Below are 26,037 nucleotides of genomic sequence, written 5' to 3' on the forward strand. Positions count from 1 at the left end.
AAAGACTAAATGTTTTCCCCCTAAAAATTAAGAACAAGGCAAAGATGCCTATTGGCATCACTATTCAACATAGTATTGGAAATTCTATCCAGTGCAAGAAAGCAAGAAATGCAAATAATAGCATGTAGATCAGAAAGGAAGAAATAAAATGTTTCTATTTGTAGGTAACATGATGGTCTACAGAGAAAATCCCAAAGAATCTACAAAGAAACTCTTAGAACTAGTAAGTGAGTTCACCAACATTGCACTATACATAACTCAATTGTGTTTCTATATGATAGCAATGAACATGTGGAAGGTAAAATTTTAAATGGAGTATCATTTAAAAGCAGTCAAAATATGCTATACTGAGGTATAAATATTAAAAAATCATACAACTTCTTTCTATGCTAAAAACTACACAACCCAAATGAAAGTAAGATCTAAGTAAACGAACATACTGTGTTCATGTGTTTTAATAATCAACATAGTAAAGATGTTGATTCACATTTTTATAAACTCAGGCAAGATATTTTTGTGGTTTTATAGACATGCTTATTATAAAATTTATATGGAAAGGCAAAGGCACTAGAGTAGCTAAAGCAATTGTGAAAAATAATGAATAGGAGGAATATGCCCACCCCATTTCAAAACATAATACATAGCTATAGCAATCAAGACTGTGTGGCACTGGCAGAAAGATAGACATACAGATCAATGGAACCAAACAGAGAACACAGAAAAGTAAACCCACTTACTATGTCCAACTGACTTTTGACAAATATACATGGCAATTCAATGAGGTCAACAAAAGATATCAGAGAATTGGATATCTATTAAGACAAAAATAAATCTCTATTGGAACTTTAAATTATACAAAAATTAACACAAATCACACATTTACATAAAAAATATAAAAATTTACCAAAAAAATAGGAGAAAATCTTTGGGAACTGGGACTTAGCAATGAGTTCTTATATTTGATGCAAAAGTATAATCCATAATGAAAGAATTAATACAACAGGCTTCATCAAAATTTAAAACATTTTCTCTATGAAGGATTGTGTTAAGAGAATGAAAATACAAACGATAAACTTGGAGAAAATATTTACAAACCACATATCTGACAAAGGATTAGTATCTAGAATAAAATTTTAAATTCTCAAACCTACATGATTAGAAAAGAAAAGAAAAGCCTACCAAGCTGACAATCAATTGCTTTTATTGGACTTAGGGGAGAATCAAAGTCTCAGGACAAACTACAACACAAAAATTTTTATATAAGAAGGAGTTTTTAGGGAAACCCAAAAACCAAGCGAGACAAAATATCAAGGACACTAGAGATATGTGAAGCCTCTAACACCTAGAGCTACAGCAAACATAAATACAGCCTAGCTCCTTACAACATCAATGTAAAACCACACACTAAAGGTCTATCCACCTCAATACCTATTATCCAATACACACGTCCTATTATATATTATATTATAGATATTATATTAATTATATATTATATTAATATATTATTATTCAATACACGTCCTATTATATATTATATTAATTATATTATATATTAATTATATGTTGTACATTAATTATATTATATATTAATTATGTTATATTAATTATATATTAATATATTAATAACATATATTATGTTATATATAATATTATATAATATGTTTTATATATATAGTAGGACATGTGTATTGGATAATAGGTATTGGATAATAGGTGTATATATATATATAATAGGTGTATAATATATATATAATCTAGGTTATTTCTGCATCTGGCTAGTGTAAATAATGTCACAATAAACATGGGTGTGTAGCTATCTCTGATCTCACATCAGATATATATCCGGGAATGGGATTGCTGGGTCAAATTGGCAGTTTAATTTTTAATATTCTGTTTTCAATAATGTCTGTACCAATTTATTTTCCCACCAATGGTGTATAAGGGTTCCTTTTTCTCCACACCCTCTATAACATTTGTTCTCTCTCATCCTTTGGATAAAAGCCATACCAACAGGTGTGAGGTGATGTTATAGTTTTGATCTGCATTTCCCTGATGATCAGCAATATTGAGCATCTTTTCATATTATCTGTTGCCCATTTGTATGTGTTCTTTGGAAAAATGTCTACCAAGTTCTTTCCCCATTTAATTGGATTTTTTGCTTTTTTGCAATTGAGTTGTATGCATATTGTATATATTTTGGATATTAGGCCCTTCTCAGATACATGGTTTGTGAATATTTTCTCCCATTTTCTAGGTTGCCTTTTCAATTTATTGACTGCATTTTTGTTGTGCAGAAGCCTTTTAGTTTAATACAGTCCCACTTATTCATATTAACATTTTTTGGGGTAAAATTGGTATACAGTTGGCCCTTAAACAATGAAGGAGATAGGGATGCTGACCTCCCCCTTCCATGCAGTTAAAGAACCATGTATAACTTTTGGCTTCCCCAAAATTTAACAGTTAATAACTTATTGATGACTAGAAGCCTTACCAATAAGATAGTCAATTAACACATATTTTTTATGTTATACTCTTGGAATGAAGTAAACCAGAGAAAAGAAAATGTTATTAAGAAAATCATAAAGGGGAGGAGATAGGATGGCAAGTAGTAGGAGAACTCTAGGCTTGCCTGATCCCTCAAACATACCTAAATCAATAGTAAATAATTTTGAACACCTAGGAAATTGATCAGAGGGTTAAGAGAACAATCTACATATCTTGAGGTAGAAAATGTGGCAAGTACAAGTGCGGAGATATGACCTGGTGGAGAGAAAAAAACCACAGTGCTACAGAAGGAAGGGAGCTCTTTTTGCAGAGTAGAAAAGGAGAGGGTCAAAGAGACAAGCACATAGGGTTTGCACAAGAAAAGCACTCTCCCAAAACACTGACTGGGGAATCAGGGAGGTACTGACTATTGCTAGTTATTGCAAACAGTGGAGCCCAAATTTGGAAGTTTTGAAAGTCCACGTCATTTGCCAGAGTCAATTGGGTGGGCAGCTGTGCTCCTGGGGAGAAGTAGGGCAGAGGCCCAGAGCAGACTGCAGACAGCCTGGTGTGGAGATCCCTGGGTTTGCAGTGGTAGAGCACTTTCTGCTTCCTGGAGTGCATTTGAAATAGGGTATACTGCCTCTCCAAGGACAAAAGACCCAGCTGGTGCCACTGAGTGGCAGTTCAACAGCAGGGGACAGAAGCAGATGCAGAAGGCAGGTAACCTGGCAGCAGCTTTCCACTTTCCCCCTGTGTTTCACCATAAGCTCCAGGCACCTATATGGCTGTGTGACTGCTCCTCTGGGAAAGCAGAGCACCAGACACAGCACTACAAGTCTAACCATGGAAGGAGGAGAAAGTGTCTGTACCTTGCAGGGTTCTTTAAGATTTGGAGTTTTGAATTCCAGTTATAGCACCACAGATAAAAGACAGGAGAGCTGTGGCACCAGGTGTGCCAATGGCCCTGGCACAGAAAGGTTGAAGGAAGAGATCTGACAGAAGCCTGGGACACAAGATGGGAGATGATTTGCTATTTTGTGAGGACTCCAGGAGCAGCAGCTGGTGCAAGCTACCCTCCCCAGGAACAAAAGAGCAGGGTGATGCATCTTCCCAATCCTTCCCCAAATCCCACTGCCCACCCACCAGCATGGCCAGTGCAATACCCCCAGTGAAGGCTGAAGCCCCTTACAGCAAACCTCACCCCCGTGCCTGGCAAGGGCATAATTTTCTAGGGCAGGCTTGTGAGCCTGCACAGCGAGCCTCTCCCCTAGAGGACCTACACAGGCACCCTGCACGCAACAAGTCTACTGATCATAGAGTGCTCCAAAGCATCAGATTCAGTTCTAGTGGAAATAGGACAAGGCTTTCTTTTTTGGGCATTGGAGGGAACGAGGGCGAGGTGGGGGAAGTGAAACTAAGCTTATAGATTTTGTTCACGTGTTTGTTTTTCCATTTTCTTTTCCCATTTTCTGGTTCAAGTTTTTTTTTCTTGCCTGCTTTTTCTTTGGAAACAAGCTTATAGTTTTTTGTTTGCTTTTTAATTCCTTTTCTTTTTCTTTCTTTTTTTGGATCACTCATTTTTTTGTGTTTTATTTCAATCAGGCTTATTTTAACAAAAAAACCAAAGCATACCTAGTTAAAGTTCCAAATACTCTCTACTCCAAGAAAGGAGAAACTCTGCAGAGGACTGACATGGGGGAAAGTATAGCCAAATTAACAGCAGAGTGCACAAAGCATAAGCCAGAAATACTTCCTGAAGCACCAGATCCTGGAGAGTGTATGATCCCTTATAAATAAAGCATTACCCTCAGTAGCAGGAAACAACAAGCTTTCATTACATGCAAAAGACAGAAACCTAGGCAAAATGACAAGACAGAGGAATTCTCCCCAAAACAAAGATCAAAAAGAAACTACACCCAGGGGTTTGCTGAAAGCAGATAAAAGCAATATATGTGAACAATATTTTGAAACAGTCATAAAAATACTAGCTGACTTTGAAAAAAGCATAGAAGGGGTCCCTGGGTGGCTCAGTTGATTAAGTGTCTGACTTCAGTTCAGGTCATGATCTCATGGTTTGTGAGTTTGAGGCCCACGTTGGGCTCTATGCTGATAGCTCAGAGCCTGGAACCTGCTTCAGATTCTTTGTCTCCTCTCTCTGCCCCCTCCCCTACTCATGTTATATCTCTGTCTCTCAAAAATAAATAAATGTTTAAAAAAATTTTAATATTTAAAAAAAGAAAGAAAGAAAAAAGCATTGAAGACATTAGAGAAACCTTTGCTGCAGAGATAAAAAACCCCAAAACTAGTAAGGCCAAAATAAAACATGCTATAACTGAGATGCAAAACTGATTGGATGTTATCACAATGAGGATGGAAGTAGCAGAGGAATGAATAGATGATATAGAAGAGAAAATTATAGAAACTAATGAAGCTGAAAACTATTAAGTCATGAATATAGACTTAGGGAATGCAGGAATTCAAAAAAAAAAAAAAAAAAGCACAATAATATCCATATCATAGGAGTCCCAGAAAAAGAAGAGTTAGAAAAAGGTGGCAAAAGGTTTATTTGAACAAATTAAGCTGAGAATTTTCCTAATCTGGGGAAGGAAACAGCCATTCAAGTACAAGAGGCACAGAAAATTCCCCTCAAAAATCAACAAAAATAGGTCAACACCATGACATATGAAAGATAACTCTCATGCATAGTGAAACTTACAAAATACAAAAAGAGAATTCTGAAAGAAGCCATGGACTGCTTCAATGTCTCAGTCTACAAAGGTAGACACATAAGGTTAGCTGCAGACCTATCCAAAGGCTATGCAGGCCAGAGGGAGTGGCATGATATATTTAACATATTAGTGGGAAAAATATGCAGCCAAGAATACCTTATCTAGCAAGGATGTCATTCATAATAGAAAGGGAGATAAAGAGCTTCCAAGACAAGCAAAAACAAAAGGAATTTGTAAACAATAAACTAGCTCTGCCCTAAGTATTAAAGGGGACGTTTTGAGCAGGAGAGACCAAAAGCAACAAAGACTAGAAAGGAAGAGAGATAATCTATAAGAATACCAATATTAGAGGTAATACAATGGCACTGAAGTCATATCTATCAAAGTTACTCTGAATGTAAATGGACTAAATGCTCCATAAAAAGACATACGGTATCAGAACGGATAAAAAAAATATCCATCTATATACTGCCTACAAGAGACTCATTTCAGACCTAAGGACATCTACAGATTGAAAGTGAGGGGATAGAGGATCATCTGTCATGTTATGGACATCAAAAGAAAGCCAGAATAGACATACTCCTATCAGACCAACTAAATTTGAAACCAAAGACTGTAATAAGAGATGAAAAAGGGGATTGCATCATAATAAAGAGGTCAACAAGATCTAACAAGTGTAAATATCTATGCCCCCAACTTGGAGCTGTCAAACATATAAATCAATTAATAATAAACTTAAAGAAACTCATTGATAATAATACAATAATATTAGGAGACTTTAGCAGCTCACTTACAGCAATGGACAAATCATCTAAGCAGAGATAAACAAGGAAATCATGGCTTTGAACGACACACTGGACCAGACAGATTTAACACAGTGCACATGCTAGCATAGTGTAATAAAACCAGACAAAGACATAACAATAATAGAAAACTAGAAACCAGTAATACTCATGAACATAAATGAAAACCTTCTCAACAGAATATTAATAAACCAAATACAAAAATGTATACAAAGAATTTCATACTAAAACCTAGCATAATTTATTCTAGGTATGCAAGGCTAGTTCAATATTTGAAAAATTAATATAATCAATTAATCAATTAGTATAATCAATCATATCACCAGTCTAAAGAAGAAAGATTGAAAGATCATATCAATAGATTCAGGAAAATCATCTGAAAAATCCAACATTTATTCCTGAGAAACTCTCAGTAAACTAGCAATAGAGAGGAGCTTCTTCAACTTGATAAATATGTGCAAAATCCTATAGCAATATCATACTTAATACTAAAAACTAGATGCTTTTCCCCTAACATCAGGAACACAGGAAGGATGTCCCTTCTCACCACTCCTATGTAACATTGTATTGGAAGACCTAGCTAATGCAATATGATAATTAAAAAGAAGTAATATTTATGCAGATTGAGAAGAAAGACATAAATCTATCTATATTCACAGAATACATCATTGTCCTATGTAGAAAATTTTGAAAAATTGACAAAAACAACCTCTTAAAACTGAAAAGCAATAATAATAAAGATTCAGGATATAGGATAATTGCTATCAGTTGCTTTTCTAGATACCACAAATAAAGAGTTAGAATTTGAAACTTAAAACATAATACTGACTATGATAGCACTTAAAACAGTGAGATACATAGATGTAATTCTAACAACATATGTACACGATCTATAAGCAGAAACTTAAAAAGTCTAACAAAAATCAAATGAAAGGATATTATATGTTGATGGATTTGAAAACTTGATTTTGTTAATATGTCCATTATTCTCAACTAGATCATAGTTTGATTCAAGGCAAACTTAATCAAAACCCCCAAAAGTTCTTTGTAAATACTGACAAAATAATTCTAAAGTTTATATGGAAAGAGAAAAGACCCAGAATAGCCAATACAATACAGAAGAAGCAGGTGGGAAATAAGGAGAAAGAAGACCAGGGCAGTGGGGAAGGGGAAAGAAGTGGGGAAGGATGCTACTAATTCCAAGACTTATTTCAAAGTGATTGAAATCTAATCATAGCACTGTACTAACAAAATAATAGAAACACAGATCAATGGAAAGACTATTTAGTCCAAAAATAGACACATACAGGGGCGCCTGGGTGGCTGAGTCAGTTAAGCGTCCGGCTTCAGCTCAGGTCATGATCTCACGGTTTGTGGGTTCAAGCCCCGCATCGGGCTCTGTGCTGACAGTTAGCTCAGAGCCTGGAGCCTGTTTCAGAGTCTGTGTGTCCCTCTCTCTCTGACCCTCCCCTGCTCATGCTGTCTCTCTCTCTCTCTCTCTCTCTCTCTCATAAATAAATAAAATATTAAAAAAAAACAAAAACAAAAAAACAAAAATAGACACATACAAATGAAGTCAACTGATTTTTGACAAAAACCAAAAGCAACTCATTGAAGAAATTGTCTTTTCAACAAATAGTACTTAAACAATTTGACATCCATATGCACATAAAATGAATCTAGACACAGACTTTATGTCTTTCACAAAGATCAGAACAGATCATAAGCTTTAATGTAAACTGCAAAATCACAAAACTTCTAGAAGCAAACACAGGAAAAAATCTACATGACATGAATTTGGCAATGAATTTTAAGATATAACACCAAAGCACAATCCATGAAATAAAAAGTGTTAAATTGGATTTAATTAAAATTACAAACTCCTGCTCTGCAAAAGGGACTGTTAGAAGAATTAAAAAACATTCCACAGATTTAGCAAAATATATACAAAATACATATACAATTAGGGACTTATATCCAAAGTATATAAAGAACACTTAAAACTCAACAATAAGAACACCACGAAATAAAGTTTAAAATGGGCAAAATTTCTGCATGGATGCCTCACCAAAGAAGATAAACATGTGGAATAAGCAGATGAAAAGATGCTCAACATCATCTGTCACTAGAGAATTACAAATATTACAACAAGATGACTACACATCCAAATCCAAACCACAATACCAAATGCTAGCACAGATATGGAGCAACAGGAATTCTCATTTATTTCTGGTGGAAATGCAAAATGATAGCGCCATTTTGGAAGACAATTTGGCAGACTTTTATAAAGCTAAAAGTAGTCCATTTGATCCAGTAATTATGCTCTTAACTATTTTTCACTAAATTGAAACCAAGGAAATCTGCATGCAAATTAAAAAAAATTTTTTTTAACATTTAATTTATTTCTGAGAGAGAGAGAGACAGCGTGAGAAGGGGAGGATCAGAGAGAGAGGGAGACACAGAATCTGAAACAGGCTCCAGGCCCTGAGCTAGCTGTCAGCACAGAGCCTGACACGGGGCTCAAACCCACAGACCGTGAGATCATGACCTGAGCCAAAGTCGGCCGCCCAACTGACCCAGGCACTCCTGCATGCAAATTTTTATATCAGCCTATTCATAATCAAAAAAACTAGAAGTGACCACAATATCCTTTAATAGGTGAATGGATAAACAAATCAGTACAACCATGCAATGGAATATTATTCAGCAATTTAAGAAAAAATGAACTATCAAGTGGCTAAAAGACATGGAAGAAACTTAAGTTTCATTCATATAGCTTAGTGAATGAAGACTGCCTGAATGGACCGTGTGTGTGTTTAAGTGTGTGTCTGGGTGTGTGCGTATATATGCACAATTATATGACATTCTAGAAAAGGCAAACTATAGAGGTGGGAGTAACATCAGTGGTTGCAAGATGCTCAGGGAAAATGGGAGAGGATTGAATATATGAAGCACAGGATTTTTATGGCAGTGAAACTATTCTTCATGAAACTGTAGTGGTGAATATATGATACTAGGCATTTGTCAAAATCAACACAAATTTACAGCACAAAGAATGAACCTTAGTGTATGCAAATTTTTTAAATCACTTTTTTAGAGTTCAGAGGATCCCAAGAGGAAATGAAGACTATAACAAAATCATCTAATTCTATTATATATATAAGAAATAACTTTAGTGAAGAGAGTTGAAGGGAAAAAAGAGTTACCTAAATAATTATGGAAATGTGTGCAGTCTGTAAGACTAAAGGTAAAAAGAATTACACATAAACACTATATTCTAGTGGAAAAAGTTGCTTCCCTCAGGGATTCTAAAATACATGGGCTCTGTAATTGAACAAATAAGTAAATGGGTAGTAGATAGTAGGAGCCAAGTTTCTCAGTGTTTGAGTGAAAATTTATAAACAAGAAGAGGAATGACCCATATGGCCATGAATTACAGTTGGAGACATCAAGATGAAGTCACATTTATCTTAATATAGATACAAATAGGTAAATATTTATAAGTATTTGTAGATATTTTTATAGACAAGGATTAATATATAAACATATTTCCTTGTTGTGTTAGCTGAGGAGGCCTAGAAGCAACCATGGTCCAGTAGCAATGAGCATACCTAGTATCTGTATTCCGGTTTATAATACAATAAAATGAAAATGGAGAAATAGCTGATCCTAGGACTGGAGCATGAAGTATATGAGTCTGGAGTAACAAGTAGTAAAGAAGTGTTTAAAATTCCTTAAAGTCTATAATGTTGGTGCATGTTAACAGGACATAGAAGCCAGTGAAAGACTCTGACAACCAAAGTTAGAACAATAAGAGCAACAAAATAATAAACTAGAATTAGTTTGTAACCCAAGGTGTGAAATAAGATTTTGTGAGTCCATACTGCTACAAATAAATGACTGATTGAGTCAATGAATAAATACGTAAATAAATTAATGGAGAAGAAATAAATCTCCTTTGCAAATGAATTCCAAATAATTCCTAAAGATACTCTGCTCTTACAGACATAGAGCATAAATCCCCACTCTTTACATGTAGGTTGTGCATAATGACTCCCTCCAAAGAGAACAGTTAGGAAAAGTAGAAGAAAGAATAACTTTATAGTGGGATAACCTGACAAACACTACTTCAGCCAAGTGCCCAAAGTCAGTATCAACAGCATTAAACCATACTGATAGCAATGTAACCCTTGAAATGATGAAAGAGCACTTTACCTCTGTGATCATCTCCCCCAAAATTCATACCCACAGTCTAATCATGAGAAAAACAACAAGTTCCAATAGAATAGCATCCTAAAAAATGTTTGACCAAGAAGCCCTCCAAATGGTGGAAGCTATTAAAAACAACAAATCTGAAAAACTGTCAAAGCCAAGTGCCTAGGAAGACATGACAACTAAATGTAACATGGTACCTTGTATTGGATCCTGGAACAGAAAAAGAAAGGTAAAAACTAAGGAAATCCAAATAAATTATGGATTTTAACAATAAACTCTGTAGTACCTCTCATTTATTCTGTACATTTAAAACTATTCTTAAAAACTAGTCTATTAAAAAATAACCCAAAGAATGGACAAAAGACACAAATAGACATTTTAATGAACAGTTTAAATACAGATGGCTATTAAACACATGAAAAGATGTCCAGCAAAATGAGCCAGGAGGGAACTGTAAATTAAAACCACAAAATTTCAGAATAGTGAACCCTGAAATAGACCCCCATAAAGTCAATTGATCTTTGACAAGGATTAAAGGAAATACAATGCAAAGAGTCTCTTTAACAAATTGTATTAGAACTGGTCATCTACATGAAAAAAAATTCAGTCTAGACAAAGATCTTATGCCTTTCACAAAAATTAACTCAAAATGGATCACAGACCTATACATAAAACATAAAACTACAAAACTTCTAGAAGATAACAGAGGACAAATCTAGGTGACCTTGGATATGGTGATACCTTTTTAAATGCAACACCGAAGGCATCTATCAAAGAAATAACTGTTAACCTGGACTTAATTAAATAAAAAAACTTCTGCTCTGTGAGAGACAATATCAAGAGAATTAGAAGATAAGCCACAGACTGGGAAAAAATATTTGCTCAATACGCATTTGATAAAGGATGGTTATCCAAAATGAAAAAGAACTTATTTTTTTGTTTATTTTTGAGACAGAAAGAGAGAGAGAGAGAGAGATTGAGGAGAGAGAGAATTAGCAAGGGAGGGCAGAGAGAGAGGGAGACACAGAATGCAAAGCAGGCTCCACGCTCTGAGCTATCTGCACAGAGCCTGACACACGGCTCAAACTCACAAACCATGAGATCATGACCTGAGCTGAAGTCTGACACTTAACCAACTGAGCCACCCAGGCACCCCTAAAATAAAAAATAACTCTTCAAACTCAATAAGAACAAAGGATCCAGCAAAAAAAGGGGGGGGGGGGAGGGCAGAGAGCTTAATGGATATCTCACCAAGGAAGACATACAGATGGCAAATAAGCATATAAAAAGACGTTCCACATCATATGTCATTAGGGAAACACAAATTCAAACAATAAAGATATACCACTACACACTTAGTAGTATGACAAAATCTGGAACACAGACAACAGCAAATGCGGATAAGTGAGGATATGGATCAATGGGAACTCTCTTTCACTGCCGATGGGAATGTAAAATGGTGCAGCCACATTGGAAGATAGGGCAATCTGGTAGTTTCTAAAAAAATTAAACATATTCTTATCACAGGATCCAGTAACTGCACTCCTTGGTATTAACCCAAAAGAGTTAAGAAAGAGTTAAGAACATTTGTCCACACCTACATGTGGATGTTTATATTTATAGCAGGCTTTATTCAAAATTGCCAAAACTTGGAAGCAACCAAGAAGTCAGTCAGTAGGGGAAGAGATAAATAAACTCTGCTTCATTCAGATAATGGACTATTATTTGGCACTAAAAAGAAATGAGCCATCAAGCCATGAAAACATATTACTAAGTGAAAGAAGCCAATCTGCAAAGGCTACATATTGTGTGATTCTAACTATATAACATTCTGGAAAAAGCAAAACTATGAAGACAATAGTAAGATAGTAATTAATAGGGTGAAATAGGGGCAGAGATGAATAGGCAGAGTATAATGGATTTTTAGGGAAGTGACTACTCTGTAGGATATTATAATGATGGATATATGTCATTATACACTTGTCCAAATCAGTGTCAATATCTTGGTTCTGAATTTGTACTATAGTTTTGAAAGATGTTTACTACCATTGGGTGAAACTGGGTAAGGAGTACATGGGATCCCGCTGTACTATATAATTGTATGTGAATATACAATTATCAATTTTTTATGCCCCTTGGCCTAAGAAGGGACAGCCCAGGCAGGGCTGGATTTTGCAAAATTTTAATAAAAATAATTAAATTAGAATGTCTAATTCTGACCAAGGTAAAATAGCCTCTTTTCTCCCAGGTCCTCTGACTTACAACTAAAAAACCCTAACAAATAACACATAGTTGGAAGATGGGAAGATAGCAAAGTAGGACCCTAAGCTCATCTTGTCCCACAGGTACAACTAAATAACACATCAGCAAAACAGCCCAGAAAATGAGCAGAAGACTGGCAGAACAAACTCCACAACTAAAGGTAGAAAAGAGGCCACATAGAAGAGGGCAGGAAGGGTGAAGTCACAGAGTTGGAGTGCAATGGGCCATGGCCTCTCACGGTAGAAAGGGAGCCAGTGGCATGAAGAAGGGTGAAAAACAGATTGTCACACTGGGGAGTCCACACAGGGAAGAGGAATTCCCATAACATTTGGCTTTGAAACTGAGAGGGAACAAATCTCATGAGTTATTACAACCAGTGAGACATAAAGCCTGGAAAATTTTTAATCAGCAGGCTCCACTTTGCAAGTGCCCAGAAGGCATCGGGAAATGAAGTCCCTGCCCTTAAAGAGACAGCCCAACAAACATCTAGTGGAAATGCAGTGTGGAAGCAGCAGTTTGGAAAATGCCAGGGGCAGACAGAAGGGAGAATACTCATCTCAGAAAATGGCTAGGAGAGACAGGGATCATGGGAGACACCTCCAGTAACAAAGGAGCTGGCAGGCAACACTTTCTTACCCAGCCCCCCAGCAAAAACACATGGTCACTTGCAGGAACCCTCATGGTGTCAACACTAGCTACCTAACCTGCTTACCCAAGCCCCACCTACCTGCCCTTCAGCTGATCTGCCCTACCCACTTTCCTTAGTTCCAGTGCTGCAAGTCTCCTCCCCTAGAAGACATGCAAAAAGCCCACCAAGTCCTTATCTCCTGGCCTGCACATTTTGTGGAACCTCAGTTCTAGTGGCAGTCACAGGCCTCATTTCACAAGACCAGTGCACACTTTTTAAAAATGTGCCCCACCTAGCTAGGGACCAAACACTGCCCACAATAGGTAAAGGACCTCTGTAGATGACTGGTATGAGGGATAAAAGCCAGAACTCGACAGCAAGGCACATACAACGCACATAAAAGATACCCCTGAAATGCCAGATCCTAGGAAACATGGGACACCACACTACAGGGCACTATAGGACCTCTCCTTCATCAAGCCAATACTTTCAAGAACAAGAGATATAGCTGACTTTCCTAATACACAGACATAGAGAGATAGACAAAATGAGGAGACAGAAGAATATGTCCCAAATGAAAGAACAAAACAAAACACCAGAAAGAGACCTAAGCAAAATGGATATAAGTAATATGCCAGAGAGAAAATTTAAAGTAATGATCATAAAGGTACTCACTGGATTTGAGAAAAGAGTGGTGGACATCAGTTAGACCCTTAACAAAGAGATAAAAAAGAATCAATCAGAGACAAAAGAACACAATAAATAAAATTTAAAATATACTTGATGGAATAAATAGCAGGCTGGAGGAAGCAAAGGAATGAATTAATGACCTGGAGGACAGAATAATGGAAAGTAATAAAGCTGAACACAGGAGACAAAAAGGAATTATGTAAAATGAGAATAGACTTAGGGAATTCAACAACTCCAAGTATGGTAACAATCTCATTACAGGGATCCCAGAAGAAGGACAGAGAGAAAAATGGGAAGAAAATTTATTGGAAGAAATAATAGCTAAGAACTTCCCTAATCTGGAGAAGGAAACAGAAATCTATATCCAAGAGGCACAGATTCCCCCAACAAAAGTAATCCAAGGAGACAGTTTTTTACATGGCAAATAGTAAAGCAGCGAGAGAAAAAGAGACTTACATACTAGGGAAATACCATCAGACTATCAGCAGATTTTTCAGCAGAACTTCTGCAGGCCAGAAGAGGATGGCATGATATATTCAAAGTGCTAAAAGGAAAAAATCTGCAGCCAACAGTCTTCTATCCAGAAAGGCTATTATTCAAAATAGAAGGAGATAAAGAATTTCTCAAACAAAAACTAAAGGAATTCATGACTACTAAACCACCCCTACAAAAATATTAAAAGGAACCTTTTGAATAGAAAGGAAATAACATCAGTGAGAGTATAAAAAGGTGGAAGCACAGATTGGTAAAAATAAGTATATCTGTAAAAATCAGCCAAGGAATTCAAGAAATGAAAGGATGTAAAATATGACACCATATATCTAAATACATGGGTAGGAGAGGAATAAAGAATGGATTCAAACTTAAGTGACCATCAACTAAACATAGGTTGCTATATCAAATATTATATATGAACTTAACAGTAACCACAAATCAAAACCACTAATAGATATACAAAGAATAAAGAGAAAGGGATACAAGTATGTCACTAAAGCACGTCAACAATCCATGAAAGAGATCAAGAGAAGAAAGGATCAGAGGAAAAGTACAAAAACAATGATAAAAGCAGTAACAAAATGAATAAATAAACACATATCTATCAATAATTACTTTGAATGAAAATGGACCAAATGCTCTAATCAAAAGAGAGAGTGTATAAAAAAAAAACAGGGTGACAGAGTGTATAAAAAAGCAAGACCCATCTATTTGCTGCCTATTAGAGACTCATTTCAGAACTAAAGACATCTGCAGATTGAAAGTGAAGGGATGGAGAAATACCTATCATGCAAATGGATGTCAAAAGTAAGCTAGAGTAGCATTATATATAAGACAAAATTGACTTTAAAACAAAGATTATAACAAGAGACAAAATGACATGATACAATCATATAGGGGACAATCCAACAAGAAGATGTACAACTGTAAGTCTTTACAGGCCCAACAAGAGAGCATTCAAATACATAAAACAGTCAACAACAAAATAAAAGAACTAATCAATACTAACATAATAATTGTAGGGAACATTAACATCCCACTTACATCAATGGATATATCATCCAAACAGAAAATCAGCAAGGAAACAGTGCCCTTGAATTACACATTGGACCAAATGGATTTAACAGATATATTCAGAACATTCAAGAACATTCCATCCTAAAACAGCAGAAAACTCATTCTTTTCAGGTACACATGGAGCATTCTCCAGAACAAAACACATATTATCCCACAAAACAAGCCTCAACAAATTCAAGAAAATTGAACTCATAATCTGCATGTTTTCTGACCACAATGCTATGAAACTAGAAGTCAACCACAAGAAAAATATGAAAAAAACAAAAATACATAGAGGTTAAATAACAGGCTACTAAACAATAAATGGGTCAACCAGGAAATAAAAGAAGAAATAAAACAATACATGGAAACAAATGAAAATGAAAGCACAACAATCCAAAACCTGATGCAGCAAAAATAGTTCTAAGGGGAAATTGATGGCAATACAGACCTATCTCAGGAAGCAAGAAAATTCTCAAATAAACAACCTAACCTTACACCTAACAGAGCTAGAAAATGAACAACCAATAAAATCCAAAATCATCAGAAAGAAGGATATAATTAAAAATTAGAGCAGAAATAAATGATACAGAAACTTTAGAAAATCAATAGATCAATGAAACCAAGAGCTGGTTCTTTGAAAAGATAAACAAAATTCATAAGCCTCTAGCTGACTCAAAAAAAGAGAGAAAAGACTGAAATAAACAAAATCAAGACTGAAAGAGGAGAAATAAGAATGAACACCACAGAAATACAAACTATTGTAAGAGAATATTATGAAAAATTAAATATCAACATATTGGACAACCAATAAGAAATGGTTAAAGTCCTAGAAACATATAACCTCCCAAAGGTAAAGTTAGAAGAAATAGAAAATTTGAACAAACTGATTAGAAGCAAAGAGATGGAACCAGTAATCCAAAAACTCCCAACAAACAAAAGGATCAGACAGCTTCACAGGCCACTTCTATCAAACATTTAAAGGTGAGTTAATACCTATTCTTCTCAAACTATTCCAAAAAATAAAAACAGGAAAAACTTCCAAATGGAGGTTTACATTTCCTTGATACCAAAGCCAGATTAATTGATACCAAAGACACCATTAAAGAAAGAGAACTACAGGCCAATAACTCTGATGAACATGGATGCAAAAATTCTCAATAAAATACTAGCAAATCCCATCCAACAGTACATAAAAAAATCATTCACCACAATCTGGTGGGATTTATTCCTGAGTTGAAGGGTGGTTCAATAATCACAAATCAATCAATGTGATACACAGCATCACTAAGACAAAGGATAAAAACTATATAATCATTTCAATAGATGAAGAAAAAGCATTTGACAAAGTACAATATTCATTCACAATAAAAATCCTCAACAAAGTAGATCTAAAGGGAATATACCACAACAAAATGAAGACCTTACATGAAAAAAACCATATCCAACCTCATACTCAATAGGGAAAAATTGAGAGCTTTTCCCCTAAGATCAAGAATAAGACAAGGATGTCCACTAGCATCCAAATTGAAGGAAGAAGTATTTCAGATGATATGATACTATATAATAAAAAAACCTAAAGACTCCACCAAAAGACAAATAGAATAAATTAATTCAGTAAAGTTGTAGGATATAAAATCAGTATGAAGAAATTAGTTGCACTTCTATACACTAATAATGAAACTGAAAGAGAAATTAAGAAAACAATCCCATTTACAACTGCACAAAAATTACTAAATAAATAAAATATCAGGAATAAACTTAACCAAAATGAAAAACCTGTACTTCGAAAACTATAAAACACTAATGAAAGAAATTGAAGATAACACAAATAGATACTCATGCTTGTGAATTAGAAGAAAAATATTGATAAAATGTTTATATTACCCAAAGCAATCTACACATTTAATGTAATCTATATCAAATTCCAACAGTATTTTTCAAAGAACTAGAACAAATCATAGTACAATTTATATTGAACCACAAAATACCTGAAAAAGCCAAAGAAGTCTTGAAAGAAAGCTAAAACTGAATGTATCACAATTCCAGACTTCATTTAAGTTATATAACAAAGCTATAGTAATCAAAAAGTGTGGTACTGGCACAAAAACAGACACACAGATCAATGGAACAGAATAGAAAGCACAGAAATGAACCCACAATTATATGGTCAAGAAATCTTCAAAAATGGAGCAAAGTATATTCAATGGGGAAAAAAAATCTTTTCAACAAATGGTATTGGGAGAACGGGACAGCTATGCGCAAAAAAATAAAACTTGGCCACTTTCTTACACCATCCACAAAAATAAACTCAAATGGATTAAAGACCTAAATTTAAGACAGGAAATCATAAAATTCCTAGAAAAGAACACAGGCAATAATTTCTTTGTGAATGGCCTTAACAACATTTTTCTAGATATTCTCCTGAGGCTAGGGTAATCAAAGCAAAAATAAACTATTGGGTCTTCATCAAAATAAAAAGCTTCTGCAGAGTGAAGGAAACAATCAACACAACTAAAAAAGCAACCTATGGAATGGGAGAAGGTATTTGCAATGACATATCCAATAAAAGCTATCTAAAATATATAAAAACCTCATATAACTTGACATCCAGAAACAAATAATCCAGTTTAAAAATGGGCACAATTTATGAATAGACATTTCTCCAAAAAGACATACAGAGGGCACACAGAAAAGATATTCAACATTACTCAGAGTGCTGACAACATGGAGTCTGCTTGACTTCTATCTCTTCCGTTCCCCCCAACTCATGCTCTCTCTCTCTCTCTCTCTCTCTCTCTCTCTGTCTGTCTCATAATAAATAAATAAACATTTTTTAAAGAGAAACAAAACAAATGCACAAAGGGAAAAAAAAGAGAAGGACAAACTAAGAAATAGATTCTTGCCATAGAGAACTGATGATAACCAGAAGGGAGGTAGGAAGGGGAATGGATGAAATAGAAGATGGGTATTAAGGAGTACACTTGTTGTGATGAACACCTGGTAATGTATGCAATTGTTGAATCACTGAAACTAGTTGTGATTGTATACCTGAAACTAATATTATACAATATGTTAATTATACAAGAATTTTTAAAAATATATATTTATGACTAAACCTAACAAAAATGTGAAAGACTTCCTCAGAGAAATTTATAAATGTTATTTAGAGAAATCAAAGAATACCTAAAGAAATGGAGGGATATAACATTTGCCATGTTCATCAATTGAATGAATCAATGTTGTCTTCCCCCATCTTCATGGGATATGTTAGTTCTCCTCAAAAGACTCTATAGATTCAAAATATTTTTTTTTCCTTATTTACTGTGTAACCGGAGGTTTGAACCTCTTAATTCCATTTACCTATTTGGCCCATCTCCCAACCCCTTCCCTGGAAACCACTAGTTTGTTCTCTGTATTTATGAGTCTATTTCTGTTTTGTTTTGTATTTTATTTTTTTTTTTAATGTTTTATTTATTTCCAGGAGAGAGAGAGAGAGACAGCGTGAGCAGGGGAGGGTTAGAGAGAGAGGGAGTCACAGACTGAAACAGGCTGCAGGCTCTGAGCTGGCAGTCAGCACAAAGCCCGACGCGGGGCTCGAACCCACGAACCGCAAGATCATGACCTAAGCGAAAGTCGGACGCTTAACCGACTAAGCCACCCAGGCGCCCCTGTTTTGTTTGTCTTTTAGAGTTCATATGTAAGTGATAACATATCATATTTGTCTTTGTCTGACTTATTTTTATTTAGCATAACACCCTCTAGGTCCATCCATGCTATCACAAATGGTAAGATTTCTTTCTTTTTATGCCTGAGCAATATTCTATTGTGTGTGTGTATATATACATTATGTATATAATATATATACCATATCTTTATCCATTCATTTATTGATAGACACTGAGGTTACTTTCATAGCTCGGCTATTATAAATGTTACAGTGAATATAAGGGTCCATATATCTTTTCAGATCAGTATGTCAAATCAAAGTATCAGAAAATGTGTTCGTGAGGGGGCGCCTGGGTGGCTTAGTCGGTTAAGCGTCCGACTTTCGCTTAGGTCATGATCTCGCAGTTCGTGGGTTCGATCCCCGTGTCGGGCTTTGTGCTGACTGCCAGCTCAGAGTCTGGAGCCTGTTTCCGAGTCTGTGTCTCCCTCTCTCTCTGACCCTCCCCTGCTCACGCTGTCTCTCTCTCTCCTAGAAATAAATAAATAAAAATATTTTAAAAAAAAGAAAAGAAAAAGAAAATGTGTTCGTGGGATTTGACAAACTATTTCTAAAATTTAAGAGAAAATACAAAAGTTAAATTTAAGCAAGTGAATTAAAGTAGAATGTTAACCAAATTGAAGGATATTCACTAAGTCCAATACTACAAAACAGTGAAAGTAATAAACTATAGCTACATGCAATCTGGATTAAACTTATAAATATCACATCGACCAAAAGAAACTAAACATAAGTGTATATGTGTGGTATCTCTTTTATAATTGCCCAAACAACAGGCAAAACTAATCTATAGTGTTTGAAATCAGGATAGTATTATACCTCGGGTTAGTGATTAAAAGATAAAATGGAGTAGGGAGCGAGTTTCCTTAGCTCTGGTAATTTTATGGTTCTTGTTTTTTGTGTTTGTTACATCGGTATAAAATTATTTCATGTGTACACTTAACATTTACATAGTTTGTTTTTTAATGTGGCTTTTTAAAATGTTTATTTATTGAGAGAGAGAGAGAGAAAGAGAGAGAGAGAAAGAGAGAGAGCACATGCTCATGCACACAAGATGGTAGAGAGAAAGAATCCCAAGCAGGCCCCATGCTGTCAGTGCAGAGCCTGACATGGGGCTCAGTCCCACCAACTGTGAGATCATGACCTCAGTTAAAATCAAGAATGAGGCGCTTAAACCACTGAGCCATGCAAGCACCCCATTATGTGTATGTGTTTTTAAAGATTTTATTTTTAAATAATCTCTACACCCAATAAGGGGCTCAAACCTGTAACACTGAGATCAAGAGTCACATGCTCCACCAACTGAGCCAGCCAGCCACCCCTACACAATTTCTTGATTTGGTAACATTTACATACACACCAAAAAATAAATAAATAAATAAATAAATAAATAAATAAGGAAGATTTTATGTACTGATAAGGAAGAATCTTTAGAATAAATAATAAAGAGAGTGAAAAAAGTACAAAACTGTGTTACAGGCTACAATTTATTTAACAGAAATATGTATTTTCATATTTGTTTATATATACATAAGGAAGAAAATTCTTTTATATGTATTTGTCTATATGTGTACATAATGAATCTCTGGAAAGATATAGTAAATTAATAAGTAATACTTCTTGCCTCAACTGATGGGAACTAAATGTCCAAGGAAGAGGAGTGAAGATAGATCCTTCACTGTATATACAACTTACATCTTTTGAATATTAAATCAGCTAAATATGTTAATTATTCAAGAAAATTTTAAAATAAACATAATTCAAATTACCTTTACAATACAATACTATATTTCAAATTGGGGGTACAAACTTCCCCAAAAGCCAACTCTGATGGATTAAGTTTGCTAGATATTTCATAAATTACAGGGTTCGTAGCTACTATTCCTTCAAAGTACTCTGATGATATTAATTTTTTTTTCATTTTTTTAAACGTTTATTTATTTTTTTTTTACAAATAGTTTATTGTCAAATTAGTTTCCACATAACACTCAGTGCTCATCTGATGATATTAATTAGCAAAACACCACAGATAGAAAAAATAAACTCTGATATAATAAGTATAAATAATTTAGCCTCTTTATGTCATAGTCTACCTATTGAATTTTACTTGAAAGCCATATAAAACAACCCTGTGCTTTCCCCAACATTATACAATTTATGATCAGTGATAGCAAGGACTATTAATGTGCCTAAAATATGAATGTATTATTTTATTCATTTTCAGATCATGCATCACAGAAATCAAAACAGTTGCTCTTCCATATTTAACTTTAAAATCAGATTTTAAAGGAATCCAAGGATCATTCCCCAGAAGCAGATGAAATATCTAAACCTATATCTCAACAGTTACTGCCTTCAAAGATGATAAGACCAAAGTTTGAAGGTGCCATAATAAAAAAATAACCTAAAATTTATAGCATAAAATATACAAATTAAATAGAAATTAAATATATAGAAATTTACATAGTTAAATGGCTAATTTAAGAAGGTTTAGAATTCCAAAAAGTGCTTGGTTAAATTCTCCTTTATAGACTTAAGGCTCTTATATATCATAGGTTTAAAAATGTTTCCCTCCTCGGGGCGCCTGGGTGGCTTAGTCGGTTAAGCGTCCGACTTTCGCTTAGGTCGTGATCTCGTGGTTCGTGGGTTCGAGCCCCGCGTCGGGCTCTGTGCTGACTGCCAGCTCAGAGCCTGGAGCCTGTTTCAGTCTGTGACTCCCTCTCTCTCTAACCCTCCCCTGTGCACGCTGTCTCTCTCTCTCTCTCCTAGAAATTAAAAAAAAAAAAAATTTCCTTCTCTACAGTATAATGTGATACTTAATCATTATTTCAAGTCAAGAAAATTTATTTTCACATTCAAGATAATGAGTTTATCTTTGTCAAACATATAGATATCACATTTTTGTCAGCATAAAATAAGCAATGCCTATACAATTCCTATGATTTAAACTTGTTCAAAATCTGTCAGCTTACTCTTTTATAAGTTGCTAACAGTTAAATCTACATCAATTGAGATAATGAAAGTATAAATGGAAATCATCATATCATTTCCCCCCCATCCCACAAAGGGCCATAGAAGGGACCAGAACATTTCCTTCAACATTCCAACTCTAAGGAGGGAATATCTATTCTGTCCAGAAGTATAGAGCCAGATCTACTCAAACCATTGAAAAAAAACAAACAAAATCTTACAAACAGTGACAGATAAACTCAGTAAGGCAATATCTGAATACATGATATTTTTAGTGATAAAAAACAGGAATAGTATAACAACCCTTGACTGATCTTTAAATTTTTCAATACCTTGAAACTTCTGTTGTATTACTTACTTTAAAATATAAGATAAAATAACCAAAATTAGATCTAATCTAAAGAAAGAAATTCTATTTAGTTTTAGCAAGGATCTAAAATATAAATTCTCTCCTCTCAAAATATATTGGATATAGTAAAAATTTCCACTGATGCCGAATCCTAAAATATCATAGACATAATACTCATGAATATTACTCATAATACTGAGGAATAATTATTTAAATAGTATAGTATGCATATAAGCAGAAAAAGAAAAAGCTTCAGGCCAAAAAAAAAATGTCTGCATACCTGTCATCCTTCTTTCTCATATAGCTATAAAAACAGATTCACTTATTTAAGCTCTGCCCATATAGTGATGATTATGTATTAAAGTATTACTATTCAACAATGTAAGTACTGTCTTGAGTTCTCAGCAATGACTGTCTGCCTCCATTATTCACCTACCTCAGTTTCAATAGTACTTGCTAATCTGTGTAAATTTACGGCTCAGGGGTTTCTTTTCCTTTCATTAACATCAAATTTTCCTGTGATGACCCTTCTCATTCACTGCAAAGAGTTAGATTGTTTTCCAAATAATAAACAAATATCAGGTTATTTTATAGTTAAATTACACAGGCAGATTATGAAGTACAAATTTTACTTTATCTCCAGGTGGATTATCAGTTGAGTAGATGTGAATTATGTTCTAGGCTTAATTGACTCCAACATTAGAAACATTAAAATTTGGTAGAAATAAAATCTAGTAACTTTCCCCATTTCCATTCATTTTTCTCTTTCGGATTATTAATATTTCATTCTAAAATGGGGGGATCTAAATTCTGATCAAATTGCCATCTTTGAAAGCCTTAAGCTTGGATGTGTAGTACAACACTTAGTACCAACATTTTTGGAATCTAAAACTTTGTCCTGGTATTTTTTTCATGTAAAAATATTTAAGCAAAATATTGAAAATGTAGGACATAACTGCCATGATCAAAAGGTATAAAAATACATTTAGGATTTACTTGGCTTTCAAATTTTAAGTCTGAGTTTTCAGTACCCTGGCCTAAGGAAAAGAACACACCATTGCTGTAGTGCCAGTTTATAATGAGAACAAAAATGTTAGGAGTTCCCCATTAGTATGTGACTGAATCTGTATCAGTCATGAATTTTCTATGAAATAAACCACTATAAAAGCAAGGATTATATTAAATTATTTCTGGATATTAAAGTTATGACAAAAATAGTCTTTCAAGGTTAACCTGAAATTTCATAGGAAATACTTTTTTCATACATCACGAAATTGTTTAACACAGACATTCTTACCGTTCTCGATTAAATTTAAGAGAATGAAGAATAGCTGGCCTTTTTTGTCTAAGGTTCCACAAATGAAGTGTATCATCTGAGCTTGCACTAACCAAGGCACCCTGAAACAAAATGAAGACAAAGTAAGTGAGTGACTTCCTTAAGAATTTTTTGTTAGGCAAAAACAACAAGCTAATTTACTAAATTTTATACTACTTTAAGAGTTACTTGCATCTATATATAAATCTAGAAATGTAAAGAACAATTGTACATACTTCAATCAGGAAAGCAAGGAATTCTGAGTAGAAGAAGCAAGCGAACGTATAGGATATAGATGACTAGGATGACTAGCTCAAGGAATATGCATTTACCACTGGAAAGAAGTAATTATTGTAGCATCGCTATGAATATTAAAAATTTTTTGTAGGGGCACGTGGGTGGCTCAGTCAGATCAGTGTCCAACTCTTGATTTTGACTCAGGTCATGATCCTGTGGTAGTCATGGGATTGAGCCCTACATCAGGCTCTGTGCTGACAGTAAAGAGCCTACTTGGGATTCTCTCTCTCCTCTCTCTGTCCCTCTCCTGCTTGTGCTCTCTCTCAAAGGAAATAAATAAACATTAAAAAAACTTAAAAAAATTTTTTTTGTATTTTCTTTTGGAAAAACTAAGTTTAATTTTCTTGTTTCTAGTATTCATACACATACTATGTAGCTTTCTAGAAAAGAAAATATCCAACTAAGCTTTAAAACTGCAATCTGGTCATATATAAATTCACCATTTGTAAAGCTTTTCTGTATGGTTGTAAAGTATAAATACTTTCTGAAATGTATATGTGGTATAATTTATTTTAAGAATTAAATTGTTTCAAGAAGCTTCATCTGTGATAAAAAAAAAAACCTTTAATAAAAGAAAACATTTTTCCAATTAGAATTCTGTATAATTACAAAAATAATACCAAGATTTTTTTATATTATGTCCAAATACAAATAAATTATATTTCAAATACAATAGGATGACTTTTACCTCTAAATATGGCAGATGCCATAAGGGCAGATAACTAGCTGCCATGTATGATTTCATACATATATATGCTTAAACTATTTACTTTAGTTAGGAACATCTTAAAGTATGTCAGAACTTTTACCATTCATATGGGTTTCCCAGGTGAAAATGTCAATGCTTACCCTATGACAAAGCCTGAAGGTACTCTAGAGCACTGAATGTTCTATGAAAGAGATCTTGCAGATTCATTATACCCTAAAATTCTTTTCATATTTTCCAAAGTACTCTGTTACAAGTAAGCTTTCATAGTTTATAATATCAACTGCAGATATCAGTAAGATTATCTCATTTAGATGGTCAGATTAACTATAATGAAATTCCTAGAATTTATTTCTTCATTAGAAATTAAAAGAGAGAAGATAGAAATTGTTATAGAAAAACATTTAGATTCCTAAGACAAAAATGCTTATGTATTCTATCATACTTCTCTTCATATTGTGTACCTGTGATTTAGACTCAAAGAATAGCTTTTAAAACATCAATCATCATCCAAAAGTATACCATTAAAATATGCTTAAAATGTATATAATTTGCATATTAGTATATAAATACATGATTAAAAGAAGTATACACTCCTATATATTTTTAGCATGAACTCATAATTACATTCCATGAAATAACATGTACTGTATACATGCCTTGAGGACTTTTATGTTTGTTTGCTTGTTTTATTTATTTATTTATTTATTTATTTATTTTTTAATGTTTTATTTATTTCCAGGAGAGAGAGAGAGACAGCGTGAGCAGAGGAGGGTCAGAGAGAGAGGGAGTCATAGACTGAAACAGGCTCCAGGCTCCGAGCTGGCAGTCAGCACAGAGCCCGACGCGGGGCTCGAACCCACGAACCGCAAGATCATGACCTAAGCGAAAGTCGGACGCTTAACCGACTAAGCCACCCAGGCGCCCCTGCTTGTTTTATTTATAAACTGTCCCCAAATGTTTCCTATATACAATCTAGAATGTTATTAGGATTGCCTGCAAGTGCTTGATAAGCTAATTTTTTAGATACAGGATATTGATCTCCTTTCTAAGAACAATGGAAATACACTTAGAATAGAGAGTGAGGATAGAACATGATATATGAAATTAATAAAAATTATATAAATAGTTATGTGCTATACAAAAGATACAATATGCCAAAGGCAATGAATTAAAATAAAGCAGCATAGAGCGAAATAAGTCAGGCAGAGAAGGACAAATATCATATGTTTGCACGTATAGGAGGATTAGGAGGAACCTGATGGAGGAACAAGGGGGAGAAGAAGGGCGGAAATGGTGGGGGAAAAG

At 34.5% G+C, this 26,037-nt stretch overlaps 1 protein-coding gene across 1 annotated transcript in view; it reads right to left on the reverse strand.

Moving 5' to 3' along the window:
- The window catches only part of STXBP5L (syntaxin binding protein 5 like), a 360,126-nt gene that overhangs the window by 238,568 nt on the left and 95,521 nt on the right, over positions 1-26,037 (reverse strand). Inside the window, exon 5 of the mRNA XM_039248873.1 lies at positions 23,709-23,809. Within this exon, the coding sequence (XP_039104804.1) occupies positions 23,709-23,809 (101 nt within the window). The remainder of the gene's footprint in view (positions 1-23,708; positions 23,810-26,037) is intronic.

Source organism: Hyaena hyaena, unplaced genomic scaffold (genome assembly GCF_003009895.1).
Source record: "Hyaena hyaena isolate Hyena2069 unplaced genomic scaffold, ASM300989v1 scaffold_321, whole genome shotgun sequence".
Lineage (NCBI taxonomy): Eukaryota > Metazoa > Chordata > Mammalia > Carnivora > Hyaenidae > Hyaena > Hyaena hyaena.